An 18,973-nucleotide genomic window follows, 5' to 3' on the forward strand; every position below is an offset into this window, starting at 1 on the left:
TTCAGGTTCTTTTCCATTATAGGTTATTACAAAGTATTGAATATAATTCCCTGTGCTATATACAATAGGACCTCACTGCTATATGTGGAAACTTTAAAAACAAAAAACAAAAAACTGAGCTCATAGATACAGAGGACAGATTGGTAGTTGCCATAGGTAGGGGAGGGGGAGGGGAGTGGGCAAAATGGGTGAAGGGGGTCAAAAGGTACAAACTTCCACTTATAAGATACATAAGTCGTGGGGATGTAATGTACAGCATGGTGACTATCACTAGTTAACAATACTGTATTGTACAATTGAAAGTTGGTAAGAGAGTAGATCTTAACAGTTCTCATCACAAGGGAAAAAAATGTAATGATATGTGGTGAAGAATTTAACTAGATTTATTGTGGTCATCATTTTGTAATATATACATATATGGAATCATTATGTTATACATCTGAAACTAATATAATCTTACATGTCAATTGTATCTCAATAAAAAAGCTAGTTTCACTTAGCACTATCCTTAATGATGCAGTAAAATGTATTAATTTGATTGAATTTTGACGTTTAAGTGCACAGCTTTTTTATTTTTTATTTTTTTAAATTTATTTTATTTTATTTATTTTTGGCTGTGTTGGGTCTTCGTTGCTTTGCGCGGGCTTCCTCTAGTTGCAGCGAGCGGGGGCTATTCTTCATTGTGGTGTGCGGGCTTCCCATTGTGGTGGCTTCTCTTGTTGCGGAGCACGGGCTCTAGGCACGTGAGCTTCAGTAGTTGTGGCACACAGGCTCAGTAGTTGTGGCTCTCGGGTTCTAGAGTGCAGGCTCAGTAGTTGTGGCGCACGGGCTTAGTTGCTCTGCAGCATGTGGGATCTTCCCGGACCAGAGCTCGAACCCGTGTCCCCTGCATTGGCAGGAGGATTCTTAACCACTGCGCCCCCAGGGAAGCCCAAGTGCACAGCTTTTTAATAATCAGTGTGATCAAACAGAAAGTATATATAAAACACTTCTATTGCATATTAAAACACATAGTTCTCTTACATGACTGGATTGCAAGCTGAACTAGCCGTTTTTCCCCTCCAGTAGAACAGCATTTTTACTTGAAAGAACAACTGGCAGACAAACTATGGTTTCTGAGCCTTAGCTGTCGGAAGATATTTTCTTGAGAGTGAATGAAATGGTCTGTCACTTCAGGAAAATGATAGTTTTTGTTACCAATGATAAAATTCACATTTTGGAAAACCTGTATCTGCCACCACGAACTTGACAGCATCCTAACACAAAGATATTTCTAATGAGATTGTTGGAGGAAATAAATAAGAATAAAGTTGTTTCAACTTTCTTATCATAATGTAGTCCAAAAAATGCTTGGAGAAAGCATGTGAACCTAGCATTCTTCTTCCTCTCCCCCACTTTTTAATTTATAAGTTTTTCATACTTTCTTCCATGGACATTTTTCAACAAGTCTAAAACAAGCATAAATTCCACCTAACTGATATCTTACTTGCATTATCAGAAAAATCAAGAAGTCCTGTATAATCTATGCTACGAATGGGCCCTGCAGACATAGCTTGGGGGGAGGAAGTGTACAAAAGTCTTGACTTACATATTTTAAGAAATATTGTGTGTCATGCAACATTTACTTGCACGATAACAATAAGTGGCTTTCTCTCCATGGTGACTGCCTTGCTCTTCAAAAGCCCACAGAGGATGGAATTCTGTTCTCTCAGCTAAGACAGTCAACAAGACTGCAATCACTCCTTCCTTTGCTCTTCCAGAGTATTTGATTTGTTCACTGCAGCAGATAAAGTCCTGATCAAAAAACAATACCTCACTATCTTACCCAAGCTATAATTGGAATTTTCAAATGTCTATGTAAACTGAATGTAGCACTGGCAAAAGAAAAATTTTGCATCAAAATCAATACTTCAAAAAAGCATATTAATATCTGTTCAAATAATGTGACTTTAAAAAAGAGTATTCATAGATTTCATACCCAGGAAAAGGTTTCAGCTAAACATAAACTGACGTATTTTATAACCTAGTGATAATACTGATTAAACTGAATCCATTCTGTAACAATTAACCTTAACTGTAACTAAGGTAGATTGATGGGGGAGGTTGGATAGCTAAAAACTATCATATCCATGTCAGCCATAAAAAAGAATGAAATTTTGCCATCTGCAACAGCATGGATGGACTTAGAAGGTATCATGCTTAGCGAAATAAGTCAGAGAAAGACAAATACTGTATGTTACCACTTATATGCGGAATCTACAAAATAAAACAAACTAGTGAATATTAAAAAAAGAAGCAGACTCACAGATATAGACAACAAACTAGTGGTTACCATTGGAAAGAAGGGAGGGGGGAAGGGCACGATAGGGGTAGGGGATTAAGAGGTACAAACTACTATGTATAAAATAAATAAACTACAAGGATATATTGTACAGCACAGGGAACATAGACAATATTCTATAATAACTATAAATGAAGTATAATCTATAAAAATTTGAATGACTACGTCATACAACTGAAACTAATACAACATTGTAAATCGAGTATATCTCAATAAAAATAAAAACAACAACAACAAAAAGAAACACTGATTAAGCAGCAAAAAAGTCAGAAGGCTAAGAAAACTCATCCTGACCCTGACTGAAAAGAGTATGAGACAGTCATAAAGAGTGTTAAGATCAGAATGTGAACTTTCTAATAACACGAGCAACAGAGGGCTTGGAAATGAGATACTGTCTAGAAAAGTAAGAGGTCTTCAGCTTGTGCCCCTACTGAGATGAAATTAGAGCTGTTCTGCTAATGCCCCGATGATGGTGATGGTAATAAACACTGCCATCATCATCATCATCATCATCATCATCATCATCATCATCCGTTTACTGAGCTCTCACTGTCTGCAAGCACTGTTCTACCTTATTTACCTAGTGGAGACTATCAATAACCCCTTTTTACAAACGTGGGAACTAAGGCACAGAGAAGTCAAGCAACTTCGTCAAGGACACAGATTTCGTAAGTGGCAAAGTCGGGATTAGAACCCATGCAGTCTGGCTGCAGGACCCACACTTATCACTTCTACACTCTATTAACCGTCCCTCTAGCTCTGAGAGTAAGAACTCCAATGAGAATATAAGACTGTCAGTTAGTTGGCTGAATATGTTTCATGAGTGAAAGCTGTGAGAAGATACTATATAATGAACAATGTCCTCTACAACATCCTTACAGTATGTGTGACAGTTTCCCAAAGTTCTTGCTTATAATATCCCTTCTGGACATAAATGACAAAAGTAAATGTGAGATTCTGCTCCTGTGGACCTGTATGCACTCACGATAAACCGACCGTGAAATCCTCTTAGTATCTTACTAGTTACATAAGGCTGCTAGCCACAAGTCAGTGTTAGGGGAACATGTACCCTAAAGAATGATTTGGTTTCAAATAGTTGATTTAGAGTCCTCCCTTCTGAAGGCAATTAGATAGCAGGTCAGCTGTGAGGACCACTCCTAGTTTGTTGCAATGAAGTCATGTCTTCTGGATGTGATCTTTCTATTCTCTGTAGCAGAGGTAAGGAGAGAAGACAGATTGAGTGCAGCCGAAAGTGGCAGTGAGTCATTAAGATACAAGTGAAAATGAAGAGGGGGCAGAGTACAGCTTGTTCTATCCCTCAGGACATTAGTATTCACCTGTACAAAAGACAGTTCCACTGATCCTGCGGTCTTATGGTTTTTGGAAAATAGAGGCTGTGTGAAGGTAAACAGTGACCAGGGGGATGGATGTGCTAATTAATTCAGTGGGAGAATCCTTTCACAATATGTATGTATATCAGATCATCACACTGTACACTTTAAATATCCTACAACTTTGTCAATTATACCTCAATACAGCTAGGGGAAAAAAACAGAAACAAAACAGTAACTGGTGGAAACATAGCTTGCTGCCATGACATAGTTAACAAACTGTGTTCCCTGGAATCTTAGGGTGGCTTGGGGATGCTCCTTGGTGAAAAGGTCCTCCAATCCTTTCATCTAGATACTTGCTTTATATTTTTAGGATTTTGAGTAAGTTTCCATCTGAAAGGGCTCTGCTGCTTTAAAAAAAAGTTTAAAATCACTACTTCATATTTTTCAGCTCTCTGGGGATAGTGTTTGGCTTGTTCATTAGATCTAAAAACATCAGAAATAAAAATCTTTTCTACCAATTTTTACAATTAGAACAAATAATTACATAAAAGTTCTTTGAGTGCCAACAACCTGCCAAACTATATGTTAGACACTTGCTCTGAATGAAAGCAAACAATGCAGCATTGCTTATATATATATACACATACCTGCTTAACTAGGGCAACCATGCAACAATCATATTACCGAGGAACAAAGAGAATCAACTACCAACAATCGATTCCTGCCAACACATCTTCATTAAAATCAACATCCAACTTTCCAACTTCTATTTTAGTTCTTGATCCTACAGATGCAATATATACTGAGCAGTTACTAAGGTCGCCTTCTTTATCAACGACCTGGTTCCATCTTTTGTTTTCACCCCATAATATATAAAGAGGTGGTAATAAACAACAAGGTCCTACTGTATAGCACAGGGAACTATATTCAAGATCCTGTGATGAACCATAATAGAAAAGAATACAGGGCTTCCCTGGTGGCGCAGTGGTTGGGAGTCTGCCTGCCAATGCAGGGGACACGGGTTCGAGCCCTGGTCTGGGAGGATCCCGCGTGCCGCGGAGCGGCTGGGCCCGTGAGCCGCAATTGCTGAGCTTGCACGTCTGGAGCCTGTGCCCCGCAGCGGGAGAGGCTGCGGTGGTGGGAGGCCCGCGCACCGCGATGAGGAGTGGCCCCCGCTTGCCGCAACTAGAGGGAGCCCTCGCACAGAAACGAAGACCCAACACAGCCATAAATAAATAAATAAATAAATAATTAAAAAAAAAAAAAAAAGAAAAGAATACAAAAAAAGAATGTGTGTGTGTGTGTGTATATATATCTCAATCACTTTGCTGTACAGCAGAAATTAACACAATATTGTAAATCAACTCTACTTTAAAAAAAATCCGTCTAACCAGTGGGTTTTTTTAAATTAAACTACATATTTAATTCAAAGCAAAGAATATATATACAAAGAGGCTGCATTCTGTGGGAAAGACCAGCTCTTATGACATTAACTCACCAAAATGATCTGAAGGAAGATCTCATATTGTCGCACGTTATACAGTGCTTCTTTTAACATATAGGGCTGAAGTTCTCGACTCAAGAGTGGGTTCTTTGCTACTTTCTCGAGGATGGCTGTGTAGCGGTATGCCCGGTCCTGGACCACCTCAAGTTGGGAATCAACATGCTGAGTGGTGGCTGGGATTGCTTCCCGTAGAATAGCTGGCACTGGTTTGAGAGGTATAATAAGAGAGACATGAGGCGATCTAAAAAGATTCAGAAGAAAAAGCCTAGAAAGTGGTCATATTTAAACATTAGGCTGAGTTAGTTTTTTTCCTTAACCAAATTAACAATAAGGAGGCATGGCTCCTACACCAGGATGGAAAGAGTCCAAAAAGAAAAGCCTATTCAAAAAAAAAAAAGACATTGCCAGAATAATAACCAAAAGTTAAAGCAGATCAGCTTTTGCTACTAAAATATAGAAGATCCTAAAGAATAGACAGGCGTTGGTGTTATGTGCTGTATTAACCACGTGCCTCTAGAAAAGCCACTGTATCTCTCCTTCTGTGTATCTTCTTTACTACTAGTAAAAAAGAAAATAAAAGCGTACCACTTAAGAAACTCACTGGGATACTGAAAAATAACAGAATTGTCTAGCAAGACAGGAAACTTTATGAAGAATGGGAATTGACTTTTTAGAAGAGTTTTTAAATTGCAAAAGAAATTACCTTATTGTACTAGATCAGTGATCTGGTAAAAAGACACTAACACCTTCTCAGTGGGCCTACGTGTGTACCAAATGCATAAGGAAGTTATTTCTACTGGTAGGTCTGAGCAAATATTTCAATAAGTACTTTCAAACTTACAGATAATGAATGCATTAAGTATATAACAGCATAGTAGAGGCTCCTGAATTTACAGATTTGCAAGTATCTCCTCTTGGACCATTTCATTCCATTAACCACATCAACAATGGTTTGCTTCTCAGGGTGATTTTTATTTTTTAAATCACTGAATTTTATTCCCTTTTGGTTATTTGACTTGGAGTAAAGAACACAGAGCTCCACTGAACTGGGGAGGCTGGCCTCCAGAAGTCCCTCTCAGTCCTTTCACTGATTCATGCTCCCATACTAGCTTCATGGTACATAAAATTTAAGGTCTTGCCCCAGTAAAATGAAAAATTACTATACATTATGAACAGTCACTGTACTTAAGGTATGGTCAAAACTGCAAACCTTAAATCTAAGAACGCCAGTGGTGTACTGTGAATTATTTTCCTCTGTTCCCATTAAATTTTAAACTTACCTAACCTATAGAATTAACTTAATAATATACCTACAGTCATCAATGCCTTCTCCTCCCTTTCCACAGTCTCGGTTAAATAAACGAATTCCAGTAACAATCATGGTGAGTTCTTTCAGCTGGCGTTCTTTGTCCTTCTTAGAAAGAGTTAGAAATGTCCCAAGCTCAGCCTGAGGAAAAACACTCTGTAGGGCAGCTAAAACAGACCACAATAAGGACAACAAAATGGTAAGTAAAGATATCAGAATGTAAAAAACAAGTTCCTTTCAGCAGAAAGTTAAGGGGCTTGTCTTTATAGAGTTACTTAGCTGATTCTTTAAATGTCTGATACCTGATTCCAGAATACATAGCAAAATTTAGCATTTATCAAGAAAGCTGAGCTACTGAAAATAATGCCATTGCTTCACGTCTATTTTCATAATTAAGCATCCATCAGTAATTTTTTGGCAATGGGCATTAAAACAAGCTTTCTAATTAGGGCTCTGAGTAGAAAAAAAATGATGCTTTAAAATAATTATGGAAGAAAGCCGTGGGAAGATTAGAGATATTGCCTATTCCTTATCTTAAAGTACGAAAGTGGGCAAGTATTTCCTGTTTCCTAAAACAGTGCCATTTCCCATCATCCATCCCAGATGACAGACTCAACTCCTCTCATCAGTATGAAATCTCCTCTCCCAGCAGTCCCCGTTCCCCAATCAGCCTGGTTAATCATACTGCCAATGTTTCTGTAGTGAGGAGTAATAGGCCCCTAGGTACATACAGCTCTAAGAAGATTAACAATATTCACTTCCCAAAAGTGCTACTTGAGTTTTAGTGTTGATACACTGTGTAAGAAAAATCTGGGTTAAGTTTTAACCTCTTATTTGTGCTAATTTTTTTTCAGATAAAAGAAGAAAACTTCAATCTTCAATACTTATAATTCAACATATTTTATAAGATACCATGTTCATGGATGGAATGGAAATGGTGTATATTTTTTACCTGTTGCCTCTCTGACAATCTTGATGTCTGTTGGGGACCCCAGCCCAGAGCGCAGTAACACGTAGCTGACGATCTTGCGGTAGAGGCTTTCCAGCTCTTCTCGAACACATGCTCGACTATCTGTAATTTCTCTGCTAACAGAGCTTAATCTAGACTCTACGACCCGGTGATGTTCTTCGAGAAATTCCTCTAAAATTGGCAAAGGACAATGTTCCGTATATTGATACTTAGAATTCTTCTCACATAAGAAAATAGGACCAGTGACTTCCCTGGTGGCGCAGTGGTTAAGAATCTGCCTGCCAATGCAGGGGACACAGGTTCGAGCCCTGGTCCAGGAAGATCCCACATACCACGGAGCAACTAAGCCCGTGCACCACAACTACTGAGCCTGCACTCTAGAGCCCACGAGTCACAACTACTGAGCCCACATGCCACAGCTACTGAAGCCCATGCTCCACAACAAGAGAAGCCACGGCAATGAGAAGCCCACGCACTGCAAGGAAGAGCAGCCCCCGCTCGCTGCAACTAGAGAAAGCCTGCATGCAGCAACGGAGACCCAACGCAGACAAAAAAATAATAATAATAAATAAATAAATAAATTTTTTTAAAAAAGAAAATAGGACCAGAGGAAAAAATGGCTTGCTATAGCAATTCTACTGCATGAAAACAAGTATTTTCGTAAGATGTAGTAAGCAAAAATAAACAATGGCCAGCAAGTAACCTCAAGACAAAAATCTAGCGGGAAAGACTTACTACCGCGATTTAAATGGCATGCTTTATCAAAACACGTAAGCCTTTAAACAGACAATCCAAACGTAAGAGCAGATAGGGCTAAAACCTCCTACTTAAGCAGAAAGTACACAAGACAATTTATAATATATATTATAAACACATACAGTATAAATATTGTACTATCTATATTCTCTAGGTAAGTAGGTGTAGTATACTGTAAGTAAACACATCTAATATAAATATCCATATAGGTAGCATAAATATTCCTCTTCAATTAATGTGTATTTCTATTTTAGTTCTAGATAAATTTCCTTTGAATATCACTACTGTAATATGATGTTGTATCAAGAATGGTATCCCTCTCCCTTCTTCCTGTAATACAGTGAGGTTTAGGCTTAATCATGGAAGGAGCCACAGTTCACCAGCACTACAATTCTTGCAACTAAGTCAATAAGACACCCTATAACAAGGGCAATAATTAACATATCAACCATGCCCAGTTCATAGCTATAATCTTACCACAAAAACAACTCAAACTTTGAAATTAAGAAAAATCTAAGTTACATCATCAATTCCATTATTATTTATTGTTCTAATATATTATTATTGATCAAAAAAGCAAGATGTATGATTTTACACATGTAGCATAACTGAAAGGTTAATACAGAGAGGGAAAAAAAAGACAACAAAAATCACCAAATCGTTAATAATGATTGAATTACAGTGGGGCAGAGGCAGTGTAGTCTATAGAGAAATTTCATTTCCTTTTTTCTCTTGTTTCCAGTTTATTTCTGATGTATGTAAGAAACTATTTACATAAGGAAATATGTTCTAAGCTTAAATTTCCCATCAGTCACTTCATTTTTGGGTAAGTTACATAATTTAGGTAAGCATTATGCGATAATAATATAAACCAGGAAAAATAAAATCAGCAAATTAAAAAATTTTAACTTCAGTGAGTTGGTTGCTTTAAGTTATTATGTATTAGTGGTATAATAGTCAAAACACAATAGACTTGGAAACTTTTGACACTCACAAAGGCCATTTGTGTTCTTCTCATTGAGCATCTCCAACATTATTACATTCTTCAAAGTTGGAAAAAATTTCAAAAGATAAACAAAAAAGTTAAATTGTTCTTGGTCAACCAAATGAAGCCCTTGAGAAATGGAATATTGCCTGCCATATCAGTAAACAAAGGATGTCACAGCCATCTGCACTTGCAGCCCTCCAGTGTGAGCTGGTGAGCCCTGAGGGAACTCAGGAAGGAAAGAATACCTGCCATCTAGCAGCCATCAGACTGCAGCCACTCCCCACGGGGAGCCCTGAGGAAAATCAGGATGTGAAAACACAGGATACTGGCTCCAGATAGCTGAGGTCCATATCAGTGAGCCCAGACTCTTGCATCTTCTCATACAAAGAAAAGCCCTAACTTCCTTAATTTGGGATATCAGTTTCCTTTAATTAACAATACTCTTTTGACGTTCAGACTACTTGCCCTTTGTTGCAAAACTTCTGTATAAGCTGACTCCCCCTGCTTTGCCTCCTCAGAGCAGTTCTCTCAGGGTTACTTGAGATGCTGTCTCCCAGGCTTGAAGTCCTAAAATTTCCCGCTGAATAAAACATAACTCTCAACTTTTAGGTTGTGAACATTTTTTAAGTCAACACCCTTATTACCTGAAATACAATATGAATCTTCTTTAAAAGGGTATCAAAATCGGTAGATATATGTTACCTCGACTTGTATAATTCATATCAAAATAGACTTGCATCTTAATGGTGTCCAGGGAAGGATTTTTACTGTCCAATAGCCGAGTCACGCAAAGCTAAAAAAGAAAATCACATACATGCTTCCAGTTATATTTTCTGAAACAATCAGAAGTATTTTCCAAAGTTATTCTCAAAATCAAAGAACAACATCAAAGCCATTATTTCTGATATTTATCTACCAATAACCATTTTTATTACTTTTTTTCTCATTGAGGACTTTATGCTTTACAGTTTACTTAACGAACAACATTTATTAAGCAATAAGTTATTCCCCCTGAGTTAACCAATATTACCATACCCAAGTGACTAATAGTCTAGTTGGAGGCAAGGAACTTGACCTTTTGCTTAGTCTCTGCAGCCTGAATGTGGGTGAATGTGCCATGAAGCTTATGCTCCTGTCTACAGCTCTTCCTGAGTTCCTTATTACTGTTTTTTTTTTGTTTCTTTTTTTTATTTTTGGCTGCATTGGGTCTTCGTTGCTGCACACGGGCTGTCTCTAGTTGCGGTGAGCGGGGGCTACTCTTCATTGCGGTGCGTGGGCTCCTCATTGCGGTGGCTTCTCTTGTTGTGGAGCACGGGCTCTAGGCGTGTGGGCTTCAGTAGTTGTGGCACGTGGGCTCAGTAGTTGTGGCTCACGGTCTCTAGAGCGCAGGCTCAGTAGTTGTGGCGCACGGGCCCAGTTGCTCCGCGGCATGTGGGATCTTCCCGGACCAGGGCTCGAACCCGTGTCCCCTGCATTGGCAAGAGGATTCTTAACCACTGCGCCACCAGAGAAGCCCCGTCATTACTGTTTATCTGAGCCTTAACATTCCTTTTTTGCTGATGATGGAGGTCATGTGCATTTTATAAAAAGCTGCCGCGGCTACGTCTCCTGCTCACAGACTTTCTCTGGCTCTACCTTCTGTTTCAAAATTTCTTCCTCTGGTCCATTTCCTCCTGTTTTTCCCCAAACATGATGGCTCATCCCCCTTCTCTGCTTTGCCCCTTTAGAATAGAGGATCAACCTGAATTTTTCTTTTCTTCTCTCTTCTGCAGCCCCCCAAGCCCAGTCTTCCCCCATCTCTCCTGTTAGACTTTATTATGTCTGCACCTAGCGGGCACATCAACAGCTTCACTCTCAACCCAACTCCCAGGCCACCAACCCTCCTTTCCTGGGAGGAGGAAGAGGGGAAAGCAGGAGTGAGGACGGAACACCATCTTTAGGGGACCCATGCACCTGGACCCCTCCAGGTGGAGAAGTGCCGTTCCAAGCACAGACTTTACAAATGCACAGACTAGCTCATCAACATGATTTTTAATTGAGAAAAAAGAAAACAATCTTTATCACTTGAATTATTATATAAATTGACAGTTAATGTACCTGTCATATTAAAAGTATATTGAGCACAGGGAACTATAGTCAATATCCTGGCATAAACCATAATGGAAAAGAATATAAAAAAGAATGTATATAAGTGTATAACTGAGTCACTTTGCTGTATAGCAGAAATTAACACAACACTGTAAATCAACTATACTTCAATAAAAAAATAAATTTAAAGAAAAAGTATATTGAGCTTGATTCTTTCCAACTTAGTTGAGTTGGAGGGGAAAAAAAAAGAACTCTTCTTGAGCCATGTAAAGGAGAAAAACATTTTCTGCCCTTCCTTGATTCTCCTCCACGGCTGTCCAATCAAATTTCTGAATAACCATCAGTCATTTCCCCTATCGCTAAAAACAGGCTTTACACTACATTCTCAAATTCAGCACAGAAAGACCCAGCTCTCAGCTGCCTTAGAGAATCATGGAGTCTCTTCTGCACAGTTATCGTAACGACATATTCCCCAGCTCCAAGCTTCCAAAGCTCTTCCTGACCCTCTAGCATCTGCAGACAGACCTGCACTCCACTATGTGAATTGCTGGCTGTGAGAGAAGACGGAGATGATGAAAATTTTCTCTGCCATTTGTTTGAGCTCAGAAAATATCACGTACAAGTCTGGGAAAGCTTGTTTCAAGTCTTTTGTGTGAAGGAGGGAATTAAAATCATTAAGCCCAGGAAAAAAAACAATAATGTTGAAATTTTAGGAAATACATTGAGGAATATCTAGAAAATAAATATTTAAGCATCTAAACCCAGTGAGTCAAACTTAAAACATATGAAAAAATTAACAAGGTCTAAAGTTCCTGCCCTCTTTAGTTCTTAAAATTGCTTTCCAGGCACACCTACTTGATTCTAACGATGAATTCTTTGCTCTGGGTTCAATTTTTCCCTTAGAATTGAAAAACACAAATTACATTGAATCAATAATTATATGAATCTTAATTTAGTACTATAATTTCACAGTATATGACAAGTCAGTTAATAATGTTCTCAATGTAACATTAGATTAATAACAAGATGTCTCTAAAATACTGTGGCAGACACTGCTACCTGCCAGCATCCGTACCCCTCCTTCCTTACTAACAAAGCCCCAGTTTGGATTAAGGCAAAGACTTGGTCAGCTAAAAAGGGAAAGAAAAAACAAATCAATATCCCAGGCTCACTTGCAGTATCATTCTAGTCAATAAATGCAAACAGACCGGAGGGAGTCTGGGAAAGCCTATTATTTTCCAAAAAGAAAGTGACAGACCCAATTGCATACATACACATTTTTACCTTTGTCCTCTTACCTTATGCCTGCCTAGAGGTGGGAGAGCTATCTTGTGACCCTGGGGTGAAAACACATGCATGCTGGTAACCCAGGAAGTCAGGAAAAATAGCCTATGTACCTCTAGACTTCGTTTTATGTGAAAAAATAAACCTCTCGCTTGTTTGCACCACTATTTGGTGGGGTTTTCTTTCAAGGAGCTGAAGGCAATATTGACCAACACAAATACTATATTTAGAATTGCAAGTAAGTAACTCAAAATTTGAGAACTGTTGGATAATCACCTTTACAAGTTTCTGCACATCACCTTTCATGAGAGTTCTATCCGTGTTAAAGCCATTACTTGGGTCCAGGACAACAGCTTTCACCTTAGAGTAGGAAAGAGTCCATTAAATTTATTTCATGTTACTACAAAATTAGTTTAACAATTCTCCATTTTTTAAATAACTGCCTCTTGACTACCCAGCCACTGATTATTCAGCTGATTTTCTTATAACCCAATTCATCCACACCTTCATTAGAGGCTGAAAAAAGGGAGCAATAAACATCAAATCTGAACATGGTGTTAGAAAAAAGACATGGAGAAACAGGTTGAAAGCAATGGCTAGATTTTACATTGGGAAACTGAATATTTTTATCGTATTTTTTATTGTGTATTGTTAAAACAAAAGCAAGAGTAGAGAGACTGAGGCAGGAGACAGATGGGCTCCAGGCTAGGCCTTTACCTCTAGCCTCCTGTTTACATTTCATAGGGCAGGAAAAAGTGGGCTTCAGGCCAGACACTTACAGCTAGTCTCCTGTTTGCATTTCCTGAGACAGGAGTTAGATGGGCTCCAGGTTAGACGTTTAAAATCAGTCTCCTATTTACTCTCCGAAATGGAAGCTACCACAGGGACAGGGTAAATAGCCAAGTTTTGTCTCTTGGGGATGCCTTAAGATAACAGTCATGGGGAGAACAAAGAGGGGCACAAACTTGTGTGAGTAAAGGATCAAGGTATCTCCGCTTCCCTCCTCCCCCACCTTGGGGCAAGGGAGACACTAGGCATACGAAGAACGTGCGCAGAAAGTCTCCTTGGGGGTCAAAAGTCAGGGGACAATGCCAGGCCACAATGAATCTTGCTTCTCCCAGATGCCTTTGCATCGAGATCCATCTTGGCTGAGAGGTGCATGCGCACCTAGGGAAAGGGTCCTGAAACAAATTAGCCAGGGGTGAAAAAACAAGACGATTGCCAGAAGGAAGGCAAAGACCTGGAAGAACTGACCTACATAAATGATTTAACTGCATGTTTACTGCACTCCTCCTCATTAGGGAGGACGCCCACACCCTTTCTCTCCAGATGTGCATCTTTGCCTAGCTTCTTTTTTTCCTTTTTTAATAAATTTATTTATTTATTTATTTATTTTTGGCTGCACTGGGTCTTTGTTGCTGCACACGGGCTTTCTCTAGTTGCAGAGAGCGGGGGCTATTCTTCGTTGTGGTGCGTAGGCTTCTCATTGCGGTGGCTTCTCCTTTTGCAGGGCACAGGCTCTAGGCACACGGGCTCCACTAGCTGCGGTACATGGGCTCAGTAGTTGTGGCTTGTGGGCTCTACAGCACAGGCTCAGTAGTTGTGGCGCACGGGCTTAGCTGCTCCGCGGCATGTGGGATCTTCCCGGACCAGGGATCAAACCCGTGTCCCCTGCATTGGCAGGCGGATTCTTAACCACTGCGCCACCAGGGAAGTCCCTGCCTAGCTTCTGTCTTAACTAAAAAAACTGTTTCTCTGTGTGCTCTCCCACTTCTTGTTGTGCTGTGTCTCTAAGAATAAACCTTCTACCTGTTTTTACAATTTTTGCCTCCGTGAGAAATGCATTTTTCACTGGGGACAAGAGCCAGGGAAAAATAGCTTCTAGCCTCTAGCTCTTGCTGGTCTGGTGGCTAGGATTCCTGGTTTTCATCCAGGCTACCCAGGTTCAACTCCTGGGCAGGGAATTAAGATCTCGCTTCACGCCATCGCTCACTGCTGCCTCTCCGAGATCAAGGCAATCAGTAATTTTTACAACAGTGAACAAAAATACATCTTAAAAAAACTCCCACATAGGAAAACATTATTGATGTTTCTAAAACTTATCAAGATCTTCTAAATCAGTCTTCTAAATCGAGAACTAACATGCTTTATAGACTTAAAAAAAATATTTTTGGCTAACTTGTCCAACGGTCTCAGTATGTTTTCAACGGAATAACAGTTAGGAAAACACCACAGAATTTTAAGAGGAAAATGGGCACCGCTTAAACACATTTTTTAATAAAGCAGTAATTCACAAAAATATTCATTCTTACCATAAAAGCAACCAGAGTTTCAGAAACAATCTCTCCATGGGCTGCACATTCTTGTCCTATTTCTCGAATGATATTCTTTATAACACTTTCAGCCTGAGTGGGAGGCATTCTGGCTAAATAAAAAGATTTTTTTAAATTGCATTTACATACTATTTTTTCCTCTTTAGATTTCACCACTAACATATTTGTAAAGTCATATTATTTATTAACTTATTAGTATTTACGAGTAACTAGGCCCCTCCTGTTTTCACTACTTTGTATCATATTTATAAAAATGACAGTGAGAGCAATTGGAATGTTTCAAATGACTGAAACATTTCCTCTTTATTTAAATGATGGTGGTCACCAAAAGTACATTTATAGCATGATATTTTTAAATTTAAAAAAAGGTTAAACACTATTGGGGGCAGGGAGTAGTAGAATTAATGAGAAACCCCACTCCCATTTGTGTAGACGGCCGAGTACAGCTTGAAAGAGGAAATGCTTATTCCACCACATTCTCTAAATGACCTTTCATAATTATAATGACTCTTGGAAAACAATTCTTGCTTGGATCGTCTAAATTCTCTTTCTAGCACATCCAAGTTGGCATTTAGACTCTTGATGAAAAACATAAAAGCAAAAAGTATTACAGGAGTTACGCATCATGGAAATAAATGAACTCCTGGTTATTAATTCCATTTACTATAAACCAGGAAAAGGTGGCGGGTTTTAATGGCTATCCGGTTTTCTGATTCGTACCAGTAACTGAACACAGGGGAAATAAGCATGTAGAGAATAACAAAGGCAATCCCAGGTAGATAAAGCTAACTTTCAGCATTATTAGGGTTCAGGTAAGGTTAACAACACTTGTCATCTTGTCCAATAGAACCGGAGTGCCCGGTTTCCATCGTGACCCGACCATTTTCTAGCTGAGACCTCGGGCATCTGCTTCACCTCTCTTTGAAGCGGTTTTCTCATCTGAAAAATATAGATTCGACTACTATCCTCTCCCCGGAGTTGTCGCGGGGACTAAATTCTATACATTTAGTGGTTAAAACAGTGCGTGGCAGAAGGTAAGCGCTTAAAACAGCAGCTCCTAACTAGCCCGTGCTCAAAGGTCAGCCTTGCGTGTGCGCGTGCGCGAGCGCCCTCGGGCGCCGGACCCGGGCCGCTCACGACTCCCCTCAGTACCCGCCCCTGCCTGACTCTGGGAAGCCTAAACCCCCAAGTTCAGGCCGTCGGGGGCGTGCAAGCGGCCCCGAGCAGCGGCGAGCAGGCTCAGGCGCCGGCGCATTACGGGTTAGAAACCTGACCAGCGGACCTGGGCGCCTCCGGCCGGAAGTGACCGCTGTTTCCGTTCAGCGGCGGCGCCCCGAAAGGAGTCCTTACCGACAGTTCAGCCTCAACCAGGCTAGACGGGATGCTCCAGCGGCCCAGGCTCTGTCCACGGCCCCACGCTCGCTTCCTCGCGGGGTACACCCCGGGCTCAAGGGCGCGGAGCCTCGAATGGACTGACCTTGGCCGGAATGGAGAGCTGGAGCCGCGTCTACCCGATTCTTCCCCGAGGTCTTTGCGGGGACCTTCTGGGCAGCTGGGCTCTCTCGGAGGCAGCGGTGTAACCATGGAAACCGAACGCTAGGGCCCGAAGGGGGCGGGACCAGGATGTGGGTAGGGCCAAGGTGGGGAGGCGTGGCTGGGTCCAAGCTTGATAGTCTTTCCCGGGAGGATGGACGAGAATAACTGTATAAAACAAAGACAAGCAAAATAGAGAGAGACCCAGTAACTTCCCTGGTGGTGCGGTGGTTAAGAATCCGCCTGCCAATGCAGGGAACACGAGTTCTATCCCCGGTCGGGGAAGATCCCACATGCCGTGGAGCAACTAAGCCTGTGCACCATAACTACTGAGGCTGCGCTCTAGAGCCCGCGAGCCACAAGTGCTGAGCCCACGTGCCACAACTACTGAGCCCACGCGCAGCAATGAAGACCCAACGCAGCCAAAAATAAAAAATAAAAATACAGAGAGACCCAAATCCCAGGCAGAAGAAGGCAGGTTCACTACACCTCAGTGGGTTAAGGGTGTCAAGCACAAGATTTCTTAAACAAGAGTATTAACTTGGTAGCATGGAAACCTATGCAGCCTTTTTTTTTTTTTTTAAAAAGGGCATACAGGCCTTTTCTCACCTTCTGAGATGGCCCACACTCTGTCTGTGGAGTGTGTTTCTCTCTAAATAAATCCACTTCTTACCAATCACTCTGTCACTCACTGAATTCTTCCTGTGATGAGACATCAAGAACCTGATGCTTCATTAAGTCCCGAAACCAGTAAACTTAAAAAAAAGAAAAAAATCCGGGCTTCCCTGGTGGCGCAGTGGTTGAGAGTCTGCCTGCCAATGCAGGGGACACGGGTTCGAGCCCTGGTCTGGGAAGATCCCACATGCCGCGGAGCAACTAGGCCCGTGGGCCACAACTACTGAGCCTGCGCGTCTGGAGCCTGTGCTCCGCAACAAGAGAGGCCACGATAATGAGAGGCCCGCGCACTGCGATGAAGAGTGGCCCCCGCTCTCCGCAACTGGAGAAAGCCCTCGCACAGAAACGAAGACCCAACACAGCCATAAATAAATAAATAAATTTATTTTTTAAAAAGGGGGATACAGTGGGGGAGGCGAGCAGAGGCCAGTTCCTAGAGATGGGAAAACCGAAGGGTTGTATTCTTGAGAATTGCAGTGCATATAAAAGTATTGTTGCTGGAAATAATCAATAAACAATCCACAACAGGAACAGAAAAGAGTTTTAACTGAGGCCTACAGCCCTAGACACAGCCTCTCAGATAACTCTGAGGATTTGCTCCTGAAAAGCATGGTTTTCAACAGTTTTATATTTTGTCAGAACAAAGAATATCAAACAAGTCAGGGATGCATTCCTTCAAGGTTTCAAAAAAAGAGATTAGCATGTACACAGCCAGTCAGTATGGCCTTGGCACTAGGAAGGAAGTCTTATCATTGAAGGAGTACCAGCATTGGCTGCCAAGGAAAGAGCTCTAATTTTAACACGGACAGGGTCAATGCACTTTTCTTTGATGATTAAAGCAGATGTACAGTGTATGTTTGATAGGCCACAAACCGGCTGTTTTCGTTAGCATAAAGTTCAAGTTAAATTACGTATAAGCCAGGATGACTTTCCCCATACCTCAATATGTGAACATTTCTTCCATTAGTATCTAGTTTTAAAAAAAACAAAAGAAGGATCACAGTTTAATTTCATGTCCTCTTGTTCAAAGGAAGTCAGTAATAGGAGAGCCCAAGATGCCAGGAGAGAAAACTGCACGTTCTAGAAGCACATACAACGCATCCGAGTCTGGAGATGGAATAATGAGGTTTTGTCCTTTAACAGTAATGTTCGTTAGGTCTACCTACTGACATGAAAGTACGAAACAGCATTAAAATGATATTAGAAGCAGAGCATCAAACAACAAAGTTTTATTTTTAAAAAGGCTACTGCCAGTAATTTTTCTCAAATTGCAAGCAAATATACCAAATAAACTTTACTTAAGGACATTGACAAATTATTAGGAAATGAATCAACACAAAAAATATGCAAGTCATAGTATAAAAGGATTATTTATCTTCCCCTTCTAGAAGATTTTTGTGGAATGTGGATGAAGCTTGTGCAAAAATAGATTTTTAGAGTAGCAAGATACATAAGAGCAAAACACTGGAAATACAAACACCTGAGACTTAAGGAATGTTGATAAAGTAAAACATTAGGCAGGCATTTAAAATGTGAGTAAAAACCTGGTGTTTGCCTTATATTTTTAAAAAGCCAAATGCAAAATATATATATACAGTATGACCTCAACTATATTCATATACATATATACATAATATATAAAAAGTGTATAAGTCAATTTACCAATATCCTTAGCAGTGTGTGGATCTGAGTAAGTTATTTATTTTATTTATTACTTTATTACTTACCTGAGTATGGGTTAGTTATTATTTTTATTCCTTTATACTTTTCTAGATTTCTAGATTTTCTATAATGAGTATATAGTCTTATGATCTATAAAACAAAATAGAGAAAAAAATGAGAGGACTACCGATTCGTAGAG

General features: G+C 40.2%; 1 protein-coding gene across 3 annotated transcripts in view; it reads right to left on the reverse strand.

Moving 5' to 3' along the window:
* CFAP206 (cilia and flagella associated protein 206) overlaps positions 1-18,973 on the reverse strand; it is a 38,092-nt gene that overhangs the window by 16,272 nt on the left and 2,847 nt on the right. Inside the window, exons 3-12 of one of the 3 annotated variants that reach the window (XM_082473942.1) lie at positions 18,840-18,924; positions 18,052-18,082; positions 17,047-17,139; positions 16,255-16,605; positions 14,884-14,992; positions 12,848-12,931; positions 9,902-9,992; positions 7,438-7,626; positions 6,494-6,652; positions 5,174-5,382 (exon numbers count right to left, since the gene is read on the reverse strand). In XM_082473942.1, the coding sequence (XP_082330068.1) occupies positions 5,174-5,382; positions 6,494-6,652; positions 7,438-7,626; positions 9,902-9,992; positions 12,848-12,931; positions 14,884-14,992; positions 16,255-16,605; positions 17,047-17,139; positions 18,052-18,082; positions 18,840-18,924 (1,401 nt within the window). Of the gene's footprint in view, positions 1-5,173; positions 5,383-6,493; positions 6,653-7,437; positions 7,627-9,901; positions 9,993-12,847; positions 12,932-14,883; positions 14,997-16,178; positions 16,606-17,046; positions 17,140-18,051; positions 18,083-18,839; positions 18,925-18,973 lie in introns of those variants that run through there. The other 2 variants (XM_082473943.1, XM_082473944.1) reach the window with 2 other exon arrangements.

This window comes from Balaenoptera physalus (assembly GCF_965194825.1).
Source record: "Balaenoptera physalus genome assembly, chromosome: 9".
In the NCBI taxonomy this organism is placed as follows: Eukaryota; Metazoa; Chordata; class Mammalia; order Artiodactyla; family Balaenopteridae; genus Balaenoptera; species Balaenoptera physalus.